Source organism: Ailuropoda melanoleuca, chromosome 9, assembly GCF_002007445.2.
Source record: "Ailuropoda melanoleuca isolate Jingjing chromosome 9, ASM200744v2, whole genome shotgun sequence".
Taxonomy (NCBI): domain Eukaryota; kingdom Metazoa; phylum Chordata; class Mammalia; order Carnivora; family Ursidae; genus Ailuropoda; species Ailuropoda melanoleuca.
The window spans coordinates 101,254,489-101,280,500 of NC_048226.1; the positions used below are offsets into that span (position 1 = coordinate 101,254,489).

At 61.9% G+C, this 26,012-nt stretch overlaps 2 protein-coding genes across 4 annotated transcripts in view; one reads left to right on the forward strand and one right to left on the reverse strand.

The window, feature by feature from the left end:
• PTP4A3 (protein tyrosine phosphatase 4A3) overlaps positions 1-3,077 on the forward strand; it is a 31,702-nt gene extending 28,625 nt beyond the window's left edge. For all 3 annotated transcript variants that reach the window (XM_034668683.1, XM_034668684.1, XM_002921599.3), the window contains 3 exons: positions 751-881; positions 1,485-1,559; positions 2,514-3,077. In XM_034668683.1, coding sequence (XP_034524574.1) covers positions 751-881; positions 1,485-1,559; positions 2,514-2,631 — 324 coding nt within the window. In that variant the 3' untranslated portion in view covers positions 2,632-3,077. The remainder of the gene's footprint in view (positions 1-750; positions 882-1,484; positions 1,560-2,513) is intronic.
• Positions 3,078-5,709: 2,632 nt separating this feature from the next.
• Positions 5,710-26,012, reverse strand: part of LOC100470109 (maestro heat-like repeat family member 5) — a 63,925-nt gene continuing 43,622 nt past the window's right edge. The window contains 12 exon segments of the mRNA XM_034668527.1: positions 5,710-6,162; positions 6,462-6,536; positions 6,775-6,877; positions 7,064-7,186; positions 7,817-7,904; positions 7,906-7,970; positions 8,569-8,745; positions 13,095-13,238; positions 14,068-14,182; positions 14,645-14,782; positions 18,207-18,388; positions 19,738-19,897. Of these exon segments, the coding sequence (XP_034524418.1) occupies positions 6,065-6,162; positions 6,462-6,536; positions 6,775-6,877; positions 7,064-7,186; positions 7,817-7,904; positions 7,906-7,970; positions 8,569-8,745; positions 13,095-13,238; positions 14,068-14,182; positions 14,645-14,782; positions 18,207-18,388; positions 19,738-19,897 (1,468 nt within the window). The 3' untranslated portion in view covers positions 5,710-6,064.

Here is a 26,012-nt window from a genome sequence, read left to right on the forward strand (position 1 = left end):
CTCCTCAGGGACGCGCCTCCCTGTCAGCCTCGGTGGGCCGTGTGGACTCTCCCTCTGTGCCAGACGGCTCTGGCTCTGGGGCAGCCCCCTCTGCCCCACGTGAGTCCTGACCCGGACTTCACCATCTCCGTGCTCAAGGCAGTGACCTGGGCCAGGCTTACCCTGCAGGCTCGCCTGTCCAGAGTGCCTGGAGGGGTGGGCGGCACAGCTGAGTTTTCAAAACTGAGTGAATCCCCCAATGTCTGGAGAGGTTCCAGCTGTAACTGTCTGGAACCCACCGCCCTGAACAATGGGGCTCACCCTACTGCCCTTCCTTCACTCCTTCCCGGGCTGAACCTGCCTTGTGCAGCTGGACTGGGGGCTGGGGACAAGAAGAGGCATGTGTCAGCCGTGCTTGCACCCCAGACCCCTTGGGCCTGCCGACCCAGACACACTCAGGTTGGTAAGGGTCAGCCTGTGACCTTGGAGTCCCAGCACGGGCTGACAGGGAGGGGATGTACGGCTCACCGTGCTCAGGAAAGAAGAGGACAGGGTGTTCCCGGAGGGCTTCCTGGAGATGGGGACAGTGGCAGTAAGCAGGAGAGGAGGAGCCTCGCCGTGGGGACCGCATGCCTGGCCAGCTCTCTGCCCTTCGGGGCCTGCTCTCGCACCCTCGTGGGGTCCTTCTGTGCTGCTCAGAGTGCTGACCTTGTCCCATCCAGGGGCTAGCTGGCCCGGGCCCCCAGCCTCACGGGCTTCTGCCCTCCGCAGGACTGGCCGTTTGATGACGGGGCGCCCCCCCCCGGGAAAGTGGTGGAGGACTGGCTGAGCCTGCTGAAGGCCAAGTTCTGTGATGACCCGGGCAGCTGTGTGGCCGTTCACTGTGTAGCCGGCCTGGGACGGTGAGCTGGGGCCCGGGGCTCGCTGGACGGCAGGATTCTGGGATCTGATGTGCTCTTACGTGTGGGTGCCAGGCCCCCGTCACGTGACCACAGGGGGGCAGTCCTTCCCCAAGTGTGACCCCACTCCCTGCTCCTGGGTTGCAACGTGGGTCCCTGTGCTCCAGCTGAAGGAGCTGCCAGCCCGCTCCCCTAATGCAAAGACCCCCCCCTTACTGCCAGGTGTCATTCAGTGACCTGGGCAGCACACCCCCAGTTTCAGGGCAAGGACTGGCAAGCGGGGTTGATGACCAGTATCAAGCCCTCATCTCAGGCCAGACACTCCCAGCAGCTGCCCTCCCTTTGACTCATCAGCTCATTTATACTCGGGGAGCCGGAGGCACAGAGAGGGTGCCTGGCCCATCTGGGGCCACACAGAAGTGGTCAGGTTCAGCTGCCACCTAGGCCTTCCGTGGGGGAGGGGGCTGCCCTGGGGGGGCCTGGGCAGCTTTTTGGTGGGTGTGAGAGAGAAGGCATTGCCCTGTGCCTTCAGTGGCGGCCTGTCAGGGAAAGGGGTGGGGGATGGTGAAGGAAGGGCTGATGACTCAGCCCTGCGTCTGCCCCCAGGGCTCCGGTCCTCGTAGCACTGGCTCTCATCGAGAGCGGGATGAAGTATGAAGATGCCATCCAGTTCATCCGACAGTGAGTGGCCAGTGAGGGTGGGAGTGGAGGGCAGTTGTGCGCTCGGGGGTCTGGGTTTCGGGGGGCCCTTATTCTGCGCTCCCCACCCTGTAGGGCCCAGTGTCTTGCCAGCGGGCACTCCTGACTCCTGGCCACAGGGTAACCTCAGAGATGTCCCCAGTCCCATGCAGCCTCATGCTGGGGTACTGATGCACTCGTGTGGGCCCCGTAGCCCGGCCGTCCACCCGGACAAGGACTGGTCCCTGTGTGTGGCTCCTGGTGCTGGGAGGTGTGGGTGGGGAGAGGCTCCCGGCTCTGTGGCCTACGGCTGCGTGGATGGGGACAGGCGGTGGCACTGGCAGGTCCAAACCCCAGCAACGAGCACAGCTCAGACTTGTTCCTCGTTCATATGACCCTTCCACGCGGTGGAGTGGGGGCTCCGCTCGGGGACCCCGGGGCTCTTGGTGGGCAGCCCTCCTCCAGTGTTGCTAGTCTTGGGGCTGGAGGGGCTCTGGAAGCCGTGCCTGGCAGACGTGTGTCTCTTCTGCTTGCGCTTCGTTGGCCAGAGCAGTCCACGGCTATGCTCGAGGTCCTGGGTGGGTGGGGACGGATGCCCTCCTGAAGGGCGTGGTGGGCAGCCTTAGGTGTCCCCCACGTCCTGTCACCTGTCACCTGAGGTCCCCCTGTTCCTCCCTCCCTCCCGGGCTGCGAGATGCCCAGGCTCTACCCTGTGTCCCTGTAGGAGCCCGTGGCCTGGGGCTGGGGTGGTACCAGGTAAACGAGGGGGCCTTGGGAGGGTGGGTGCCGTGGGGGTGCTGGAGGAGGTGATAGCAAGGGGAGCTAAGGACCATCGGCAGTGACAGCAGGTAGGGGAGGGGTGATGCCAGCAGGGGGAATAGCCAGGGCGGAGGCCCTCCCTGGAGCTGGCGGTGCTGCACCGTCCGGCCTAACTGCACCCCTGTCCCGTCTCCCCAGGAAGCGGCGTGGAGCCATCAACAGCAAGCAGCTCACCTACCTGGAAAAATACCGGCCGAAGCAGAGACTGCGGTTCAAAGAGCCGCACGCGCACAAGACCAGGTGCTGCGTCATGTAGCCCAGGGGCTGCAAGCAGGGACCCTGCGCCCCTCGCTGCCGGCTCGCCTTCTCTCCCGGCCCTTGGCACCCCGTCCAGCGGGTCCAGCTCGCCCTGCCTGTTCTGTGCTGGCTCCTTCTGTTTCTCCCCGTGTCTCCGTGTGCCCGAGTCCGCCGCTCTGGGGACCAGCGCTTCCCTTCGTCCCCCTGCCCTGCGTCTCTTCCTCTGGGCCTTGTCTCTCTGAGGCTTAGATGGGGCGCACCTGGCCCTCTTAACCCCTGCCCTCCCGCAGGGTCTCCCGGGCAGCTTTCCACTCAGGCTCATTTGTCAGGGAGCAGGTGTATTTTTTAGCCTCTGGGCCTGACCCCAGCTCCATGGCCTCTCGCCCCGACCTGCACTTTCATTTATGGGGTCTGGAGACCATCAGATGTCCTGGACACTCGAAGGCAATAAAACAGGTTCCCGTGGCTGTGTGTGCCTGGAGAGCGGGGTGCGGGGCCGGGCGGGGTGGACTGGGGCCTTGGGAGACCAGGTGGAGCCCAGGGAGGCCCTCCTGCCGGCTGTACTGGGGCTCCCCCTGGCGTCCGTGCTGGGTCCCCATGCTCCCTGGATAGGGCAGAGCGAGCACCACTCCCATGTGGCCTGGGTGGGGCCCCGCCCTGGTGCCTTGCCATGTTTTGGGAGGGGGGGCTGGGGCATCAGAAGGCAAGGACGGATCACCAGTGTCGCCCCTCTATAAGACAGGCTGGGGCTCACTCGGTAATTCCTCAGGGCCTTGTGTCCAGTGGGGTGGCTGCTCAGTCCTGGCCCCACCAGGTGTCCTCATTTCAGCCCTAAAGGCCCAGAGGAGGGTGCAGACAGGGGTGACTGGCTTGGCTGCAGGTGGAGGGACACGCCATCCCATCGGCCCAGGAAAGGGAGGGGAGGCCAGAGGGCAGAGAGTGACCATAGGGCCCACGGGGTGAGTGAGTCTGGGGGTGCAAGAGGGGCCGGCAGGCATGCTGGGGGCGTGGACTGCCATGCTCAGGTCTCCCAGAGCTGGGGGCCGGCCCTTCCCTGTGCGGGGCACAGCCAGGAGGAGGGGGCCCAGGGTGGCCTGGCTGGCATGTGGAGAGGCTAGGGGGTGGGGGGGGTGTCTGTGCCAGATTCCCTGCCCCCAGGCACTGTGACCCAGCTGTGAACACTACCCAGGGGCCTTCACTGATGGCATTTCTCCCAGTCGCTGGGACCCAGTGCCTGTCAGGAGTCACAGCTCCGGGCCTGGCATCAGGCCTTTTCCCACCTGCATCTCCCTTGCCTTCACCTCCCTCCCTCCGCCCTGCGCCCGACACACACTCGGGGACAGGTCTGCAGGGAAGGGCTCCACCAGCTACCCAGTCGGGACCCTTCTGTTTTCCCAGGGGAGGCGGTGTGCCCAGGAGAGGCAGCGGCCAAGCCCAAGCCCAGAGTCGTGTGCATGGAGGCAGGTGTCCTGCCTGGGCCCATCCGTTAGTACTTGGCCGGAGGGCCCTGGGGTGCTTCGTGGGCCGCCCCTTCCTCGGGGCCCTGGGGGTTGACCAAGGGGGACACAGGCCCGTCCCTCTGTCCCCCGGCCTGCTGCAGCTGGCCTGGCAATGCACTGTTACCTCTGGCACCGTAAATGGGGCGCTGTCCGTGTGGCCAGCTCCACAGAGCCCAGCGGCCCTGCTAGGTAGGAGTTGGGCCTGCCCCAATCCCAGACTCGAGGCTACTGTAGGCTACTGTCGGCTCCAGGCCCACCCGCTCCAAGCTTTCACTGAACCAGACTTCCCGGAGCAGAGTGTGGAGGAGGCCTGCCCACTGCCCAGCAGGGGCCAGAGGATGAAACCCCCCTTTTAGGGGTCCTTTCAGGGACCACAGCCACCAGGCTGGACCACGGGGACCCCGTTAACCCACTCCTTGGCTCTGAAAGAGCACATCCCTCATGCCCCAGCCAGGGGGTCAGAGCATCCGTGGGGGTCAGTGCACAGGATGGGAGTCGGGAAAAGGCAAGCCCCCTGCCCCCGTCACTCTTTGGGCGGCTCTATTCAGAGCTGGAGGGACGGATAAGATGGGGGCTGCAGATCCCAGCTCTCTTTGGTCTCCCAGGGGGAGAGGGGGCCCAAAGCTCTACCAAATGAAACATCGGAGCCAGCAAATTCGTGCTCGATGAAGGTTGCTGTATTTCTTCAACCCACCATCCAAGTTGCGGGGCCTCCCGTGCCAGCCCCGTGCACCTGCATCCCTGCCCCGAGGGGCTCACGATCTCTAGGGATGAGGTGGGGTGAGAGCCTGGGAGTTTGTCTGGTGCAAGGGAGGGGCGGCTCAGGCCCCGGGGGGCTGCGGAGGGGCTGGGGTGGCGGTTCCCTCCCGCGGGGCTCGTCCTCAGATGGGGCAGTGTGGAGGCCCCCAGACGGGAGAGAGTGGGGAAGGTGCTCCAGGTGGAAAAAGCTTCCTGTGCAAAGGTATGGAGGGGGGTCAGTGTTTTCACCTGGCAGATAAGGCTGGTGGGGGGCTGGCTGGTCTGGCGGGGGTCCTGAGAGGGACAGCCTGGGGGTGAGGCCCTAGGAAGAACTTCAGCAGGCAAGGGAAAGACCCACCTGCCCATTTCCCATGTGGGGAAACCAAGTCTGAGAAGGGAGGACCTGACTGAAGGTCAGGTGGGCCTCCTGGTGGCTGCCTGGGAGGTGGGGGGTCCCTGCTAGGAAGGAACCTCCTCTGGACTCAGCCCTGTGAGGGATCTTGGGAGGAAGGTCTTACTACCCATTTTACAGATGGACTTGCTGAGGCTGTGAGAGCAGAGGCCCTGCCTCCGGCCACACAGCTCCTCCAGGCCGCGTCGGGAAGGCCTGGCTCTGGCCCGGGCTGGGTCTGCTGCCAACCCCAGGTGCCGGCCCCGACGGGCCCACGAGGATCGGGCTCAGGGTGGAGGGAGACCTGGAGTCCCCTAGACTGAGGAGGCCCGCCAAGGGACCGTTTCCCTGCTGCCAGCCCTTGGTGACTCTAGAGCTCAAAACCAGAGATGAGCTGAAGGCTCAGGTGTGGGGGCAGCCCTGGCGAATGGCTCCATTCCACTGTGGCTGCCCTCAGAGGGCCTTTGCGTGCAGGATGCTGGCGGGCATGGCCTGGGCTCTGGTCAGGTGGAGTCCCCTGACCTCCACGAGTGCGGGGGCTGTCATTGGCGGGACCCTGCACAGACTTCACAGTTCATCTCTGGGAGACCTGCTCTGCCCCTCTGTCCGCCAGGCCTGCTGGTGTCCCCTGGGCTTGCCTCGGTCCTCTGGGGCCGTGAGGTCGTGGCCAGGGAGCCGACAGGTGTGACGCTTCTTTGTTGAATCTAGATCTTTCTTTCAAATGGAAAAATGTTATGCAACCAAGCTCTGTGTGGACGGGGCAGGGCTGACCGATTTGGTGGGCACAGGGGAGGAGGAAGGGGGTGAGGGAGGACGGCCGGAGGTCACTGCGGTCTGGCTGCCACCGTCTGAAGGAAGGAGAACTGTCTGGTGGCAAATTCCCGGATGCCAGGCTCTGGGTCTTTTTTGAGATCTTCAAAAGCTCCAGGGGAGGAGACACAAATCAGATGTGACTCGGGGTCCCGTCTGCCCACAGCCCCACTCTGGTGGAGGGAGCAGGGGGTCCCAGACCCTCCTTCCAGCAGGGGTGGGGGCGGCAGGGGAATGTCACCCAGACCCCATCTCCTCTGCCTCCCAGGCCTGGGGGGCTGCCCTCCCCCACCCCACCTGCTCCATGCCCCAGACTTTCGGGAGCCTCGGGCGGTGTGAGTGGGTGTGAGCCCCCATCTCACACCCCAGAGGTGGGCTGGGAGGGACGCCGGCGGACACGGGGCTGCTTACTAGAGAACAGCAGGTTTGTGTCGACACTGTTCACCATCTGGGACACGGCCTGGGGGTGGTAGCAGATGGTGTAACCTGTGTGACAGACGGAGGAGCTGGCCGGTGCAAGGGGGCTTGCTGGCGGGTGGGGGCTCAGACCCTCTCCTGCCCTTCCGGGGCCCCTCACCCACCACCCCTCCTCTCTTGCCGGCGGACCCTGGGCTGTGTTGCAGTAGCCAGGCAGGTGCTAGTGGGCGGACCAGGGCAGGCGAGGGTCAGGGCGCTCAGGCAGGGCAGGCCCGGAGGGTTCTGGAGCCTGGCCGCCCCCGCTCACCGATGAAGAGTGCCGCCCAGGTCTTGATGTGACGGTGGCGGCTGTGCAGGTAGCTGAGGGCCTGCGCCAAGTGGATGCTGAACTCCTCCTGGCTGTGGGTCATCTGGCCAGAGGACAGGGTGCCGTGCTTGCTGGACCACGGACCCCAGCCCGGCCCCACCCCTGCGGCCCCTGGGGCTATGTGTGGGGTGAGGAGCACAGGGGAGCCCCGAGCCTGGAGCTTGGCCCTAGCCCCCCAGCCCGGCCTCCCTCCCCATGGCAGCGTGTCCCTGCGCCCCGGGCCCCTCACCAGGCAGGTCCAGAGGAAGTGGCGGGCGCTGAGGCCCCCCTCCCAGGCCAGCGTGCAGAAGAGGGTGTGCCGCAACCGCCACCGGAGCAGCACGGCGCAGCGGTAGAGGGCAAACTTGGCCTGCTGCGGGGATAGCCATGGGAGGGGTCACCGGCTGCCCACGCACTTCATGAGGGAGGTCTGTCCCCTCCCCAGACCACGAGCTTCGTGTGGAGTCTGCGGCCCGATGCCGTCCTCCCCAGCTGTGCTCTCAGCCCACCCTCCGCCCCCGGGGAGCCCTCACTCCTGCCCCAGTGCCTGGCCGCATTCCCCCCATTCCTTTGGGAACTGGCCGCTTGTTGCCTCTCTTCCTAATGGCCAGGACCCCAGGGAGGCCGAGCTGTGTCTTCCTGGGCTCAGCACAGGGCACGGCTGGCGCATAGGGAAGCTTGATCATTTCACCAAGTTCAGTGAACGACCCAAGCCCCCAGCCTGTGTCGGGTGCTGGGGACACAGCAGTGAGCGGAACGGCCAGGGGCTGCCCCCACAGACCGCACGGCTGCACGTGAGCACGTGTGCTTGTGTGTGTGTGCATGCGTGCACAGGGTGGACCTCAGTCCACCAGAGAAACCACCTCAGGTCCACACTGCTGCCCCAGGGAGCAGCCTTGCCCTCGGGCGGCCCTACTGCCCTTTGCAGAGCCTCGCTCTGCGGCCCCCCGGCCACCTGTGGCTCCCCAGTCCACCCAGGGAAAGCCCCCCGGCAGGCACTGACCATGACGACGGCTGGACAGCAGTCCTTCAGGTGCAGGAGCAGGGGCACCATGCTCTGGTGCACCTGGGTCCGCAGGCCGCTCAGCTCCCCCTGCCATGGCTGTCACCAAGTCCCCGAACAATGTCATGGCCGCTGCCCGGATCCCATCCCGCTCCTGCAAGGCAAGGCTCAGAGCCATAGCTGAACCCGCCTGGGGCCCCAGTCTCCACCCAACTTGGGACCCCCACCCTATGGAGGGGATGGGGCTCAGTTCCCGCAGCAGAGCCCTCACCAGGCTCTGGGCCCCTGGGGCAGGGCAGTGCCTCCCCCGTCAGGCCCCCTTGTGGGTCCCAGGCCTTCTGCAAGGACATGAACTCATGTCTCACAATCTCATCCTGACCACCCAAGGGTCGTGAATGCAGCTGGGGCTTGGGCCTTATCCCTCTAGTTCCCCAGTGAAGGGAAACAGTAGCTGTGAACAAGGGACAAATCGGGAAGGTGAGGACCTCAGGGCTGGAGGGTGAAGGGTGCTGTTGGTCCAGCCTTGTGGAGAAGGGGACGAGCGCCACCTGGCGGCCACTCGGCCTGGCTCGGCCCAGGTGTCCCAGGTGCACACCCAGGTATCCACCCCCCCCCCCGGGCCTCCCCCCCGGGCCTTGTCTGCCTCCCCAGCTCAGGTGGACAGCAGCTGGGGTCCCCCTGCCTTTGAGGACCGGGATAATCACAGGAGGAGCACAAGTAGGGGCACCCTGCCTCCTCTTGGGGGCACTCACATCGTCAAAAAAGGAGCGGGCGTTGATGGCGACCCCTAGGCTTTGGGCAGCTGCGCCCCGGGTGCCCAGGCGGTGCAGCACGTCGGACACGGTGCCCATGACCTGCATGACCACCTGCTCGCTGTTCTGGAAGAAGCCACTGAGGAAGGGTGGCAGCTGTCCGCAGAGCAGGCTTCCCTAGGGGTGGCGGGAGCCGTGGGGCTGAGGTCGCTGGGACTGGCTGCTCCCGTATCTGCCCCAGCCCTGCAGTTTGCACATGGAGTAAACTCGGCCCCTCCCTCCGCGGCCCCTCCCCAGCCCCCATCCTCGCCGGGGCACATGCATTGCCCCTGCATGCCTGCCCGGCATCGTTCCCCCCAACCTCACTGGGATCTCACCCTGGCTCTGCACACAGCAGCTGTGCTCCTAGCTCTGGTCTGCCCACAAGGAGCTGTGTGGACATGGACAGGGCTTTCCCTCTCTAAGGGGGTCCTCCTGGGGTTAAGGGATATTAACCCCCCTTGATAGTGGGCTCCCAGCTGTTTCTTTCTCCTGTCACCACGCTGGCCAGAAGGCCCCTCGCCCCGTCCTGGAGACCACCCGCCCTTTCCTCCGCCTCACCCTGCCTTCGCCCCCTTCCCGGCCTCCCTGTGGGTCAGCTGGGGCCTGGGGGCAGGATGAGACAAGGTTGGTCAGGTGGGCACAGGCTGAGGTCACTGGCTCCTGCCATCTCAGTGACCATGTCCCACGTTCACACTACTTTACAAAAGACTGAGTTCGTTTTCAGCCAGTTCTGTCTGCTCGTCTTGTTTGCCTCACATTCACGAACCGTCCAGATGAACGGCCGGACAGCAAGATGTCGGCCAATGGGTGTTTCCCGCCACTGGGCCCCTCATCAGTGACAGCGTGTGAGAGCCAGGGTGATTTTTACAGCTTTAAAACAAGTTTTAGGCCACGTCATTGGCTTCCTGAGCTCTTTGGTTTGGTTTGGTTTAGAATATTAAACGTTTTCAGGCAATGAGTTAATTAACAGCAACAAACACTCTCTGAGTGCCTGCTGGGCGCAGCGAGGGTGCTGGGATATAGGACGGGGGTTCTGGCATCGGACGGAACAGGCAGGATGGGGTTTAATGGGAAGGACCAGAAAACTAATGAAGCACGCACAACGCGATGTGGGTCAGAAGGTGGCAAGCAATCTGAGAGAAGATAAAGCAGGGTGGGGGTGGAGCTGGCTGTGGTGGAGGCCGTGGGGGGGCGGGTGGTGGCGGTGGCGGTGGTTACAAAACTTTAATTTTAAGTAGGATCAGAGAAGATGTCACCAAGAAGGTGACCACTGAGGGAATTCTTACAGAGGTGCAGGAAAAGCATTCCAGCAGTGGGTGTGGCATGTGCAAAGGCCCTGAGGCAGGAGCATGCCTTCCCTGTTTGTGAGCAGAGGAGAAACTGACTCAAATCATCACAGGAGCCAGCTGGCTGCTAGGGGAGCCTACACTGCAAAGGAGAAGGGGCAGCTGTTGGGACCAGGTAGGGGGTGCCCGTCTGGGGGAGATGCTGGTGGCTTTAGGGAGGGCAGCAGGGCAGTGGGAGAACAGGTGCATTCTGGGTTTGCTTGGGATTTTTTTTATTGCCTGAATGGCCCCAAGGTTTGGGGTCCCCCTCAGCTGAGATGAGGGTTGTGGGAGGCACCTGTTTGGGCTGGGGGGAGGGTTGGGGGCGAGGAGTTTGTGCACATGCAGAGTTTGAGAGGCCAGCTAGGATCCCAGCAGTGAGTCACGGCTGGAGTCCAGGGCCGGGGTTGGGATGAGGATCTGGGGCCAGTCGGCCAGTCGATGGTACTCGAAGACTGGAGAAGGCCAGCAAGGGAGCGGCGAAGACAGGGCAGAGGGACGGGGGGCGGGGTCCAGTGCCAGGCCAGGGACGGGAAGAGAGACCCCCAGAGCTGAAGAGGGTGTGGGAGCGACGTGGGAGGGAAACCAAGTGAGTGAGGGGTCCTGGGCCAAAGGGATGGAAGTCCCCCAGAGCCGTGTGCTGACGGGCCCAACAAGGCGTCCCGCGGGGCGAGGCCCCAGGGGCCGTGCGCCAGGCGGTTGCAGGCTGGCGGTGGGGCTGGCTGACTCCATGCCTACGTTTGCATGGTTTCTAGTGGAATGCTTCATTAGGAGTCATGGTGATGGCGTCTTCTTACAATCCCCAACAAGCACAAAAGGCCTCTTGTCAGGGGGCTCCTGCTGTGGTGGCCACGTGGATGCCCAGGAGATGGACTCCCCCTGAAGGGCCACCACGCGGTCCATCGACTGGAGCGGAAGTGAGTGACGCCCTTGTGGGTTGTGCCCTCAAAGGGTGGGGTGTGCTGCTGGCTGGAGTGGACACAGTGGGCAGCACCCGGGGCTGGAGGTAGGGGCACACAGCAAACGAGGAGGAGCCTGACCTCCTGAGAGTGCAGACCAGGACGGCCGCACCCCTGAGAGAGAACCGCACATCCGCCTTGCTAAAGCCGCCGTTAGCTTGGCCTTCTGCGTGGGCGGCACCTCTGGCCTCCTCGGACACTGGCCACCACCCAGCAAGTGCCATCTGTGTTTGACGGTAGATGGTGGCTGGGAAGGCGGGGAGGGAACAGTGCCGCACCACCCGGCAGAGGGCGCCTTTCTGTTGTGGGGGCGCTGAGCTGAATGTTGACCATCCCTCAGCCGTGCAGCCTGCTCCGTCCCTGCCCAGGTCCGCTGGTCCTGGCCCCACACCAGCAGGCCCCAGGGCTGGCAGTGTTCTGGATCCCCCTGCCTACCCCCAGCCCGACTGTAGCCAGCAGCCCACACCCCACTTGGGAGCCATGCCCCTTCCCCGGCCCTGGCTGTCCTGGTCTGGCAGCCCTCCTGTCTGTCTTCTCCATTCCCCACAGCACCTACCCAGTGCAGGGCATGGAGGCACATGGAAACTTCCTACTGATTGTCTGCCTGCAGGAGCAGCTGGAGAAAGGTGTACGGATGACTGACCACCGACTGACTGACTGACCGACCAATTGAGTGACTGACTGAATGAATGAATGATGGAGCAAATGTGAATAACTGAGTGGATGCATAATAAATAAAGAATGAACAAAAAACAATGAAAGAATAAGTCATAAATGCAGGGCCCAAGGAACAATGGATGGACAGATGGGGGGATGGATGGATGGACAGATGGTTGGGCGGATGGATGGACAGATGGATGGGCGGATGGATGGGCGGATGGGTAGATGGATGAACGGATAGGTGGATGGATGGGTGGATGGAAAGGTGGACGGATGGACGGGTGGATAGGGGGACGGACAGATGGATGGGTGTGTAGGTAGATGGACGAGTGGATGGGCAGATGAATGAAGAAGGGTTAGTCTCCCTTATTAAGTACCTACAGTGTGTCATGTGCAGGACAAAGGGCTCTGCCGGCAGTGACCCTAGTGGCGATCTCCTCTCACCCACGTGCAGACATGCAAGGCGAACAAAATGGGAGGGAAGTGGGCTGACCGGCAGGAGGCTGCTGAATCTCTCTGGAACCTGGTCCTTCTGTGGCCCCCCTGCCATCAGATGCTTTCTCCCACAAGCCCTGTGAATGCTTATGTTCAGCAGTGGAGATGGGTCTGGGCATCTCGCCGCCATCTTGCATGTTCATGTGGCCCCTGGGGTGGATGCGGGAGGCGAAGTCCGCGCACCTCCGGGTCAGGTGGGAAAATCTCTCTAACCCGGCGTTTCTACTGAATGACAGCAGCCCCCGGCAGGTCCCATGCCGGTACCAGGGATAAAAGGCTGCAGCCTGTGACAGCAAACGGCTGGAGGGGACGGACCCCTGTGCCGCACACGCCTGGACGCAGCATGGCACTCGTGAGCAGCTGCTGTGACCACTCCCGTGATACCGAGATGGACACTGACTCAGGCCCAGGCGCTGAAGAAACATGCAGCTAGAGAGTGCTGGACTGCGGATGGGGTGGACCTGGCAACCTGTTGTGTCACTGGGCGCCCCACCACAGCTCGGCGCCCTAGGAGCCCACAGCAACGGCGACATCAGGAGCAAGTGGGAGGGCCAGATGCACTGGGGACTGTGTCTTGGGCCTTCTCTCCTGCCTCTTTGCTAACGTCCCCAGCTGTTCATCAAGGGATGTGGGCTGTTCCAGTGATGGGGGAGCCGGAAGGGGATGGAGAAGATGGGTCACTGGCAGATGGCAGGATCTGCCCCTGAGATTCTCAGGGCAAGTTCCTCTCCACGGGTCAGCCTTGGGAGCCACCTGGTGGGCCCCTCCTCAGCCCCCGGAGGTCTGCAATAGCGCTGTGTCTCTCCTAGGTGTGGAGGAGACAATGTCCCCGGGGAACAGACATTTTACCCCCCCACACCCTGCTGAGAGACCATCACCAAATCCACTCTACAGATGAGAACAGGGGGTCATGTGTCCCCAGCTACACTGCAAGAAGGGACAGAGCCACGATTCCAACCCAGTAGGCCTGTCCATCCCCCATGCACCCGGCTGCTCTGCTGGGGCTGTGTGTGTGTGACAGCGACAACGTCCCTCGGGCCCTTACCTTCTCTGGGTGGAAAAGGATGTTTCCTAGGCCCTGCAGGCTCCACACGCGGATGTCGGGGCTGGGGTCCCTGAGGCTTCGGGCCAGCACAGTCAGGGCGGCCTGTCTGGGGAGCACGTCCAGCAGGGCGGGGCTGTAGAGGAACTGGGGCAGGTCCCAAGGGCAGGCGGTCAAGCGGGACACCTCCCCTTGGAGAGCCTCCATCTGCGTCTGGGAGCAGGGCTCGAGCACCAGGGTCTGGCCCGGGTTTTGCAGAGGGCACGGGCTCAGCGCTTTCTGGGTGTCCTGGTTAACAAGTATTTGAAACCCACTTCCAAGCTGGTTTGACTCTTCATTGTGCGATTGGGGAAACCCAGGCCCAGAGGGGGAAAGGGCCTTGCCTGGTGTCACACAGCAAGGCTGGGGTCAGCGCACAGCAGTGGCCTGGCTCATGGGACACCTGGGGACGGAGCCCCGTTGAGGGGGGTGCTCAGACGTTCCTGCTGGTGGTTGGGGTGGGGAGCGGCACCCGGCTTTGATGTGGGGTTCTCCCTGCTGACGTCTGCTATGGAGGTGCCTCATGAGCCCCTGCACCCCCTCCCCGAGCCCCGCCATGGCCCCAGCCTCAGTGGTAAAGCCTGCCACACCCCTGCGCCTTTCCTGTTCCAACCAGCGCCCCCTTGGCCTTACAGTCCCTGGGGCAGACCCCAGCCCAGCTCTGCCTGGCCAGCCAGCTCTGTAGGGGTCAGGCCAGGCAGGGAGGGGTGGAGAGACCAGTTCTTCCAGGCCGCAGGCTGACAGGGGCCTGAGAAGCAGGGGACCCAGCCAGGAGCCCCGGACTGTGGACCGGCCCGGAGCCAGAAGGGGGAAGGAGGGGGTAGAACGGGTCATCTGGAGGCACATCCGTCCAGGCAAGGTCCTGATGGGGGCCCCGAGGCAGCAGGAGGAGGAGGCTGTGTCTGAGGGGCTCCCCTCTCCCTGCCCAGGCCCCTACCTCGGTGAGCATGAGGATGGCCACCTTCCTCTCCCGCTCCTCCTTGCTCTGCAGTCTGGGCAGCAGCTGGCTGGTCACTGCCTTGATCTGCTTGCAGCGGTTCTGCACCATGGCCCTGGGGCGAGGGGAGGAGGGCAGGGGCAGAGCCCGGCGTGCCGGTGCGTTCCGGGGTCCACCTCCCCCTACCAGCGGCCCAGCAGGGGCTGTGTGTGGGTGGGCACCCGTCGCTGTGAGTGTGGGCACCCGTCGCTGTGAGTGTGCGACGCCCCTCTGCACCCCTGGCCGCCCCCCGGCTTCTGGGCTGGGCTGGGCGTGTCGAGGCAGAGGAGCGGGCCCCTGGGCACCTCCAGCCGGTGTGGAGCTGGCGGCAGACGCCCGTGTCCACGGGCTCCTGGGGCTGTGCGTGCGACCAGGCGCAGGGCACTGCCTTCCACGCCCCAGGACCTGTGCACGCGTGTGAGTTCCTGGGCTGTGCTCACGGGCGGGCCCTGGGGGTCACCGTGGTCGATACCCCCAGATTCCTGGACAGGTGGTGGCCTGGGTCAGGCCCTGTCCCCTGCCCTGGCCCCACTCCTACCTGGCGAGGAGACCCACGCCCTGCGGGTAGGTGTGGATGGTGGTGAAGAGCTTCCAGGCGCCCTGCAGCTCCAGGTGCGCGAAGTCCTGCCAATGCCCCGTGGTGGACAGCAGGCTTTTCAGCGCTTCCAGGGATGTGCTGCGGGGGGACAGGGGGTCACCGGGCCAGGCCTACCCCTGAGGAGGGGGCCTGCTGCCCTGGGTGGCAAAGAAAGTTTTCTGCAACGGCTGCACCATTTTACACCCCCACCCATGGGGGCTGTTTTTTGAGGTGGCCGTCCTCCCGCCAGAGCGGGTCTCTTGTGTAGCCAGCATCTGCCACCTTGGCTGCGCGTGCAGACGAGTGAGGGGAGCAGGGAGGGTGCAGGTGTGTGAAGCCTGCCGTGGGCACCAAGCTGGGCATCCCGAGTATTGTCCGTCTGACCTGCCGATGCCTCGGGCACCGGCCGCTGCTGTCCCCAGCAATGCCATGTGGACACGAGGCCCCAACCTCCTCTTTCTGGCCTGGAGTCCAGATGCCCTCTCAGGAGTCCCCCAGTCACATGTGAGCTGCGGGAGGGCATCGCTGAGTCCCCCTCACCCAGACATTGCCCACTCTGGCCACCTATCCCCAGTGCTGATCAAACCCTGCCACTCCCTCTGTGCAGAGCCCTCCGTGGCTCCCCCACTGCTCTGGTGTAGAGGCTGACTTCAAGGCCTCCTTCCTGTTCCCTCCCTCATGTCCCCTCCCCCTAAAGCTCTCTGCCCTCCCTGCCCCCACCCAGGGACGTCAACCCTCAGTCAGGTCTCAGCTCAGAGGCTCGGTCCTCAGGGACCACATGGCAGGTGGCGTGCTCCGGGTCATCCTCCGTGGAGGTGGTGACCCTCAGGGCCTTCTCCGCGGTGTGTCATCTGTCCATCTGTCACCGGGCCATCACCTGACCCCCATCTGCATGTCCCCGGGACTGTGAGCACCCGAGCAGAGGGCCCCATCTCTGGCGATTGGTGTGGTCTGGGGCACAGCGGCCACAATCTGTCGCTATTGAAGTGTTGACGTGGGGACACAGTGGCCCCTGCAAATGCTGACAAGGGCGCCGTCCATCAGTCCTACTTCTCTTTCCTCCAAGAACTGTAGGGAGCGTGGAGCAGGGGTGGGGGCAAGGCTGAGGCCAGGGGCCAGGGGCCGGGGGGGGCCAGGAGAGGAGGCAGCTCGGGGCAGGGCTGCGGGGACCCCAGGGTGGTAAGCGAGGACAGAGGCTGGCACAGAGTGCCATGTCGGCCCCTCCCCGCTCCGGAGTACTTGCTGGGTCACCACCCAGCGTCCGGTGCCACCCCCGTGTGGTGACAAGCCCTCTGAGGCCCTGGGAGCGGCTGCCAGCCTCCCCACCACCCCTGACCACTTGCTGGTGTGGCTGCTGGTTGGTCTGCCCTTCCTGTGGGCCTTTCTGGGTTTTCCTCTGGGCCAGGTGGGACCCAGGTCCTGTCCCTGCTCCAGGGAGGGTGTGCGAGCCCGGCCTGGGCAGTTAGAGCCCCGCACGCCCCTGTGGCCCAGGTGATCGGTTCAAGGGTGAGCATGTGACCCGAGACGGGCCAGTCAGAGCCAATGGACTATGCCTGGGGTGCGAGTCTGTCCCTCAGTTGCTGGGGTCGCCCCCCCTTCTCCCCGGAAAGGTCTCACCTGGAGGGAGGCCTGGCAGCCGAGGGGAGGGAGGGAAAGGGCTGGTGCTGCTTGAGCCTGTGCATGCAGCTGGTCAGACCAAAGGCTCCCCAAGTACCCCAGTGAGGTGGACGGACACCTGTGCTCCCTAGGAGTTTCCATTCCACGGTGCAGATAACAGGTGTTAGACAATGCTGGCCTTGGGAGGGGAAAGGCCGAGTGGGAGTAGCACCACTATTTTAGAGAAGGTGTTTGGAGAGACTCACAGGAGGTGAGGATATTTGGGGGAAGAGCATTCCAGGAAGAGGGAGCAGGAAGTGCAAAGGCCCTGAGGCAGGAGCGCACTGGGTTTAAGGAACAGCACGGAGACCTCTGAGACTAGAGAGGGCAGTGTGAGCGAGGGGTATGTGGCAGGAAATGAGGTCCTGGAGGCAATAGGGAGCCAGACGGGGGCCTCTGGGCCACTGAAAGGATCTGGCTTTTTCTGAATTAAGTAGGGAGGGGCAGGGAGGCGTGGGGCCGTGGACATGCTTTGAATGGCATCTGGGCTGCAGTGTGGAGGGCAAGTGAGCAGGGTGGGGATGGGGGGAAGTGGGGGAGAGCAGGGAGGCTGGGCACGTGTGGGCAGGTGCAGGGCTGGGGGAGCAGATGGGTGGAGACGGTTCGCTGCAGCCCCTCCTGGCCTTCCTATGTACGTTCTGGGAGGAGAACGTTTTATTAGCTTATTAGGGAAGATTCATGCATTTTGCATGGTTGATCTGAAGAAAAAAGGAACTTTATGCACATTCGAATTCAGAAGCAATATGAGAAGAAGTGACATTCTTTTCCAGTGACGCGCCTTGGGGAGAGCTGTTATAACCGACAAATTACGTGAAGCACATCATAATACAAACAAATGAAAAGAGTCGGCCCCAGCGGTTTTTAAAGACTAGCTTGTTGGATTTCTCGAGACATGACCTGGCGCAGAGGGAGGGCAAGGCAGCCAGCCTGAACAGTGGCTGAGTGCAGCAGGGCGCGGACCCTCCTACATGGGTCCTGTCCACACTGCACAGCGCGGTGGGGGGGCAGATGCCGCAACTGTCACGTCAGGGCACAGATGCACCAGGGTCAGAGCCTTGCGCAAGGGGACCTGGAGGGGCTCAGCACTGGCCACGGGCCGCCCTGCCTTCCCACAGGCTCCAGCTCAGCAACCCATGGGCATGCTGTGTGTCTCAGAGAAAGCCTCTGAGCTTCTCTGAGCCCTGGTTTCCTTATGTGTACGACGGAGAGGACAGCATTCATCTCACAGAATTCCTGCAAGGACCACATTCAGAGAAGATGCGGTGCCTGCTGTGGGCAGGTGGCAAGTGCTGTCCCATGAAGTCCGCACAGGCCAGCAAGCACGGAGCGGCTCTGAGGCCAAGCAGCCCTTGGGGAGCATGAGAACAGGCCCGTGCCTGCCCCGAGTCCCTCTGTGCTGACTGCTGCATGGGCCTTGCTAGTGTTTGGGGGTTAAATCGTGTCCCCCTAAAAAGCTATGTCCAAGACTTATACCCTGTACCTGTGAATGTGCCCTTATTTGGAAACGGGGTCTTTGCAGCTGGAATCCGGTTAGGATGAGGCCCATAGAGTGACCGTAATCCAGTATGACTGGTGTCCTTATATGAAAGGGAAACCGGGACAGAGACACGTAGGGGAGAGCAGCAGGTGACGAGGGAGGCAGAGGGGGGAGCAACATTTGCAGGCCGGGGAGCACTGGGAGAGGAAGAAGCCAGGAGCGTCCTCCCTACGGGCCTCAGAGGGAGCAGGGCCCCGCTGACACCTCGCGCTTGGACTCGAGCTTCCAGCGCCGAGCCCACAAGCTGCCGGTGCCGCTGCTCTCAGCCCCAGGAGCTGACAGCCGTCTTTGCCCACATCCCTGCTGGTGGAGCCTGGGCTCGGGCCTTACCTCCGGGGGCTGGGCATGGTCGCCTCGGGGGCCTCCTGGCTGGGCTGCGGCTCCTGTGGCAGGTCCAGCTCCAAGACGTAGTGCATCTGGGTGAGCAGGGCCAGGAGCAGCTCGGGGTAGGCGTCCTGCATGGCCTTCTTGAACTCTCGGGCGAACTGTAGCTCGTGCAGGGTGTTCATAGCCTGTCGGGAGCAGGGCCACATCTGACCTGCCCTCCCTCCTGTCACAGCCTCCAGGACCAGGGCCCTATCTCTGGGATGTCTCTCCGGGGGCCCTGGCCCTCTCGGCTCCCTCCCTGGACCCGCTTGCGGGCCTGTGCCCTCCGTCCCAGCACGTCCGGGGACGCCACCCCCACCCGCCCGTCCCCAGTCTGCCGTCCGCCTGTGTCCAGCCCTGCTGCATAGCCCAGGCAGCAAGGCTGCGTGGGTTTGTGCTCCCCGTGGTACCGTCAGCACAGAGGTCTCTAATGAGTGACAGCCAGGGGGGACAAATGACCCCCGGAAGGCGGAGCTGCCAGACAGCAGCCTTGAGGCTTCCGTGCCTGTTGGAGCACGTGGTCCAGAATGTTCTTGGGGAGGGGGGACGGCACTGGGAAGTCATGACAAGGGCAGGCCAGGGCTTGGGGTGTGGTGGGACACAGAGAAGGAGACCCTGCTGACCCCATGCTGCTGTATGCCTTCTGGTAGGAAGGGCCCGCATCAGTGCGGGGCGGGGGTGTTCAGGAGAAGGATGGAGGACCGGGCACAGAGACAGGGTGGAGCCCCCCTCTGCTGCCATGTTCAGCCATCACACACCTGTGCTCAGGCAGCAGCCTGTCTGGGGGGCTCCGGGTGGGGAGGGGCTCTGGGGGGCTCTGGGCTGCTGCTCAGGGGCTTTTGGGGTGAGGGTGTGTGTCTCAGCCTGGAAAAAAACGGGGTCGGGCCACAGCTGCTGCCTCGTCAGAGTCCAGCCAAGGACAGGTGTGGCCGTGTTAGGACTGAGCCCCCGGCTCCCGTGGCCGTGGAGGGAGGAAAGCTGGCTTGGCGGGGGGGGGGGGTTCCTACAGGAGGGCGCTGCTGCAGGAGGCAGCCCCCAAGATTCCCCCAAAATCTACAAGCCCAGGCCCCAAGTGTGGACAGAGAGGCCCACCATTGTCCCCACTCTTTTCCTCTGCTGGAACCTGCCTCCTGAAGTTCCAGTGCTCAGAGGCCACCCACACAGCGGGTCCCGCATCCTGGGTATGCGCCACGTGCCTGGTCCGGCCCTGCAGGACCACTATTGTCCCACTGCATGGGGGCGGGGGGAGGCTCTGTAGCAGCCCAGAGCCCTCGGCCAGGAATTGGGGGGCTGGGCCTGTGCGGTCAGCCCCTGCCCGGCAGCCTCGGAGGCCCCCTGTGGGGGGGCTTCCACAGCCTGGCCCAGGGCTGCCCCTCCCTGGGGCCTGGCGCCCCGTGGCTGTGCCGATGCCGCCAGTGCGGATGTGCACACAGGAAGCCAGTCCCCATGCGGGGGCAGCTGGGGCGGCGTCCAGGGAGTGACGGCAGACACTCACAGCGAGCGAGCGCAGGCAGGGCTTATCCTTGGGCTGGGGGCTGCCGTCTCTGGCCCCGGCGGGCAGCGGCCGCTCCTGCAGCCAGGCCAGCAGCATGGACAGCACCAGGCGGCTCACGGGCTGCTCGGCCCCCAGGGCCCTCCACGAGCGGAAGGCGTGGCTGCGGGCAAAGAGGGGTCATGAGGGTGGCCCCGCTCGTGCTCAGCCTCACCAGCAGGCCACCAGGGCCTCAGGGGCCAAGGGAGGAGGCTGGGCTGGATCCCACGTGGGACCCTGGCCGTGGGGAGCCCCTGGGGTGGAGAAGAGCCCTCGAGGGGAGACTGGGCAGCAGGGACAGGAGTGCGTTTGGTCTGTGGGACAGGCGGGAGATGGCGGGCCCGCTGCCCTGGTCCAGGCGCCTGGATCTCCTCACTTCCAGGGTCTGTCCTCCAGGCTCCCCACACCCCAGCTAGAGACTCTCTGTCACTCTCAATGGCTCCCAAGTACTGACGGGACACGTCCAGCTGACCCCTGCCCTCTGTCTTCCTCTCCTGCCTCTGGGCCTCCAAGTGCGCCATTGTTCCCTGGGATTAGGGGAAGCCTCCCCACCGGGCCTGTGCCCACTCAGCCGTTAGCACGGCTGCCCGGAGGCCGGCCCTGGCTGCCTCTGCCTAGCCGGGGTTTGCTGGGGTCCAGCTTCTGGGCTTGCCCTGGGTCAAGTGGGGCCATCACCGGTGTGCATAGAGCTTTACAGTGTCCTTGTGCTTGTTTTGCAGATGGGGAAACTGAGGACTGATTGGCCCCTGCCTTGTGACCAGGGAGCTGGGGCTAGTGTTGTCTTTTCACTTGGCCCATGGACATGGGCCTCTGAATCCTGGGGAGGCAGGAGCTTTGGGGCTCCCGAGATATCGGTGACCCTGATGGCCCTCTGTTTTCTGTGCTAGATGGCGGTCTTTGGGGCCAAGTGCTGGATGGAAGGGGCTGGAGGGGCATGGGTGGGGACTGGGAGGTCACAGTGGGGGCCTGGATAAACCCCCATCCCAGCTTTAGGACAGACTCTGGGCCAGGTGGGCACAGCAGCTCCGAGGACTCTGAGACTGAAGAGTGGGGCCTCTGTTGTCAGAAGGACCTGGGCCCGAGTCCCTGCTGTGCCATCACGGCTGTGTGACCGTGGGCAGGTCTCCGGGAGTGGAGCCAGCCTCGAGAGGTTTAGTGACATGCTTCTCCAGGAGCGAGGGTGCCCAGGGGCCGGTGTTTCTCCTCTGCTCTGTTGGCATGTGTGTTCTGAGCCTCCTGTCATGCGTGGGTGACCAACTCGGGGATGGAGCAGTGACAGAGCCGGTAAAGTCCTGGCCTGTGTGGGAGTGACCCCTAGGGTCCGACTCAGCCAGCAAACGAGGGTGTGTCGGACTAAGCGCATAAAGCAGGGGAGGGAAGGAGAGAGGGGGGATGGCAGGAGGGCGACGGCGGGAGGGCACATCTGGGCTGTGGTCAGTTTTCAGTGGGACAGCTGGGAAGCCTTCACCAAGAAGGGACCCAGGCAAAGAACTGAGGAGGTAAGTGGGGAGGCATGCTGCTCTGGGGGAGGGGGAGAACCTTCCAGCCCCGACACAGGGCCGATCTTGGTGTGGTCAGGACCCTCCCCAAGGAGGGCCAGTGTGGTCGGGGTGGGGAGGGTGGGGCTGGGAGAGGAGGACGGCGAGGTCGTGGGGCCTTGTTGGCTACTGTAAAGGTTTTGCCTTGACTTTGACTGAGACAGGGCCTCCGAAGGGTCTTCAGCGGAGCAGAGACGCGGTCCGACTTAGTCCTAACGCCTCACTCTGGCTTCTGGGAGGGAGGGGATGGACACGGCCGGGACTCCGTGTGAGCCGGTGATGTCCTGACGGGCAGGAAGAGCTGCAGGACTCCTTGAGGCTGGGTCTGGGTGTGGGGAGTACAGTCAAGGTGGCCCCGAGAGCTCTGGCTTGAGAAGCTGGGTGGGTGGCATCAGCACAGGGAAGCCCATGAGGACAGGTTTCGGGGGGCGGCCAGTGGCGTGGTCTGGGAGTGTCCAGTGTGGAATGCCTCCTGGACATCCATGTGCTGCCTTCCGGCGGGGGCTGAATGTTCGGGAGGTGTCTGTATAGGTGATATTCAAAGCCACGGAATGGAGGCGGGCCCCAGGGAGGTGAGTGTAAGTGAGGGGAGCTCTGGGGACCGAGGCCCGTGGGACCGAGCCCTGTGGCTCTGTGCTGAGAGATTAGGAGACAGGCGGAACCGGCGAGGAGGCAGAGCAGGGGCGTCCGGGAGATGGGGGCAGAGTCAGGTAAGCATGGGCTTCTGGGAGACAAGTCAAGAAGGTGTTCCTGGAGGTGACCGTGGTTGCCAGGAGAAGACTTGGAGGACCCTGAAATGCATACTGCAGAGGAGTAGAAGACAGTCCAAAAGGCTCCCTCCTGTATGGCTCCGAGTCCATGACCTTCTGGAAAAGGCAAAACCATGGGGACAGTAGATGATCAGTGGCTGCAAGGAGTTGGGCGACGGAAGGTTTATCCGGCAGTGACCCTAGAACACGCAAATGGTGGACACATGGTGCACTGTCCCAGACCACAGGGTGTACGGCACCGGGGGCGAGCCCTGCCTAGCCGTGGGCTTCGGATGGTGACGCTGCATCGGTACCGGCTCACCAGCTGGAGCAAACACTGTCCCACGCAGGATGCTAGTCGAGCAGGACACGGGCAGGACCGGGCAGTTCGGGTTAATTCTTCCATAAACATACAGGTGCTCCAAAAAAGAAAACCTATTAGTTAATTAAAAAAAAAAAAAAGGGCTGGGAAGAGATGCGTGACGCTTTACTAAGGAAAGAAAAGCCGGTGCTGCTGGATTTATTACGACAGAGAACCCGCATCTAAAAATCTCTGTTAATGTCAGGCCAGAGGAAAGAAGTCTCCAAAGACGACAAGAAACGCCATACTCCTCAATACAATTACAAAACTACGAGGAAATATTTTTAGGAATATGTTTAGCTGCAGTAAAACGAAAAAGAAATGAAGAGGGTGATGAACCTTGAAGGGGGTGGGCGGGGGCTGGGGACTGGTGGGGCTCAGCCCTGCCCTTAGCTGGAGGTCATGACCAAGATCTCGGCTTTCTTGCGGGCGGTGGCCTCGCCGGCGTGTATCTGATTACTAAAGAGAACCAGTGCTGTAAGAACCAAAGACAGGCAGGTCGCGCATGCAGTGAGGATGGACAGCGGGACACGTCGTGGGTTATGCCCACACTGGTGGGGTGCAGCTGAGGGCTGACCCAACAAAGTAGTCGTCAAGGGTAAAAGAGAAACACGGGAGAAAAAGGAAGAAAACTTGGCAAGCCAAGTGTAAGGCCATGCAGAAATGCGAAATGCAAAGGGCCAAGGGCAGCCGGGCAGGTGTTGAGGAAGGAGGAGCGGGGAGGCCGTTCTGTATCAGGTGCAGAGAACGTGTATGATGCTACAGGAATTAGGACCTCAGGTGTCAGCACAGGGACAGGAGAGCGGAGCACTGCTGAGCCCAGGCACGGACCCTGCCCACGGGCACTTGGCCGGGAGGTAGGGAGCATCCCGGGCTGCAGGCCTGGGGCGGGCTGGTCACTGAAGGATGCTCGCGGCTACACAGAGCTGGAGGCCGACCTCGCGTCCGCACCAGCCTCACTTACGGGGCAGCTGGAGACCTGAGTTTGAAAGGCAATCACCGGAACTTCTGTAAGATCATGTGGGAAGGACTGAACCTGGAACTCCTTTCATCAAAAGGCACATTCAGGGAGCGAAAAGACAAGCTGCAGAGGCAAGGAGATGTTTTTCACACAATCAACAAAGGCTGTGTGTCCGGATAACGTAAAGGATTCCTGGGAATGGATAAGAAAAAGAGAGACAACCCAGTAGAAGGATGGGTTGGACCCTCGAACAGATCACCAAAGAAGCTATTGCAGTGGCCCCGTGCTCAGCTCCGTTATTTCATTAGGAACGTGCAAATGAAATGTCACAACGCGATTCATACCATCAGGTTGGCTAATGTATTGATGAGCGCTTAGAAAGTGGGGCTAAGTGTGGATGAAATGTGGAGCAACAGGAACTCCCAAAAATATCCCTGGCGGTAGTGCGAGGTGATGCGAGCTCTTTGGAAAACGATTTGATGCGTCTGTTGAAGTTGGGTATGCGCAGACGTTTGCGTCCTGAACACGGCCCCGGTGGAGACGGACTGCTGATGCGCGTCGGGGCGCGTAGGCGCAGACCCCAGCAGGGGACAACCCAAATGTCCGTCTGTGGCAGAAAGGGTGACCGGCATTCACGAGATACTAAACGGCACTGAAAATGAATGAACTGCAGCTATATGTAACATATTGGAATGAGTCGTAAACACATATCGTTGAGGGGAAAAAAGCCACATAACAAAAGAATACTGGCAGAGTACCTACTACACCGTTCTGTTCACAGCGCTAGGACACGCCACATTGTCTCAGGGGCTGCTAAGAGAGAAAAATTATTGCAGGTGGGAAGCTACGCCCATCACCCAGGTGGGACCCCGAGTGCTGCACGTTCCGTGTAAGGATGATAATAACCAACCCACCCACCTGTACAAGGGAATGGCCAGGAAGGCTGCCAGCCTCGGTTGGAGCGCTGGGTGGAAGCGGGGGCTTCTCCTGAGAGTCCGAATCACAAAACCTGTCTTGGGGTCTGAATTCACACCACAGTGTGGCTCAAAGAAACCCTCAGGCACAGACTTTTAAATCTGAAGTGGTCCCAGGTTGACAGTGTCCCTGGGTGACCGAGGAGCCCACATAAATCCAGCGGTAAGGCACCCTCAAGGTAACATGCATTCCCGTCTAGGAAGAATGTGCTTCTTAGGACGGAGGAAACAAGATATAAACCGCAATGCAGACCAAGGTGAACTACAGACTTCTGGGCAGGTGAAGACAACGGTGGCCTCCAGAGTCCCCACCCTTCGAGTTTCCTTGAAAAAGCACATGGGTCAAGAGGGAGGGTAAAGTAAAACTGCACGGAGACTGTGACCTCAGAGGATATCCAAACTTCAATATCCCTGTAAGCAGACAAGAGGAACATCTGTCGCCGCCTGCCCGGGGCTCTGGGGCAGATGAGACAGAGGACGCTGCAGGGCACAGAGGACAGGAGCCAGAGGCAGGGCTCAGAGTTGAACCACTCACCTCCAGGAAGATCAAGTCCATCCCCAGTCTGAAAAGAGGAAAAAAAGAGCACTGATCACAGGAAAGGGGTGACGAGCTGGTCCAATTTGAAGGGCAGCCTCCAAGATGCACAGCTGTGGGGAGAGAAACAGGGGAAAAAGAGCCAGGTGCCTCTGGAGATCGGGTGGTGACAGGAGCAATGCGGGAGAGGAAAATGGAAGGTCCTGCAAGAGAAAAAAGAACCAAAGAACTCCAAAAAACCACCCCCCAGCTGGAGCACACACGACCCTTTCACCTGCCGCCAGACAAAGGATCTACTAAATCTTCTAGACTTTGCTCTGCTAACAGAAGAGGGTGCCATTGAACTTGAAATCCTATAAAACACTGTAGCATCGTTTGATGGGAACAGGAACAAAATTAACAGATCCACCGAGTCCTTGCAAAAAACAACAACAACAAAAGAAAAAAAACAGAAAAAAAAAATCAGTGCATGACCAAAAAGGAGCCGTTCCCCTCCAAAGCAGCCAATACGCAGAGAGCACTCCGGACGATGTGCCTCAGACTCCAGCAAGACAGGAAAAGCCACCTGGAATTATGACTTCAAAAAAGAAAAAAACCCCAAAACCTCAGTAAGGAAAGTAAAAGAGGGTTGACTGAGTTCAGGAAAGAGGTGGATGAAAGGACGGAATTATCTCAGAAGTGGAAAAAAATGCAAGATGCCCAAGAGGGATGATAAGACGTAAGCCAAGGGGCATTGAAGAAAAGCAGAAAGACGACCACGAAAGGCGTGAAAAGGATCAGAGAGAAAGTACTGGAGATCGAGGATGGGCAGGAACAGCACTGGAATTACTAGCAGCTCGGAAGGACAAGTGCAGCAGGGGAACCGAACGAATGTTTCAAGCTATCACCCAGAGAACTTTCCGGAAACAACAACAGCAACAGAAGGCCTCAATCTACATATTCAAAGGACCTACAAGGTCCCAGGGAGAACAAACACAGAATAATCAACGCTGAGACATTTCTTAATAAAGCTGTTCAATTTCAAAGGTAAGCAAACACCCTCCAAGGTGTCCAGGCAGAGAGACCTCTTCCAGACGCAAACATCTTGACAAAGGCAAAAAAAAAAAAAAAAAAAAAAAAAC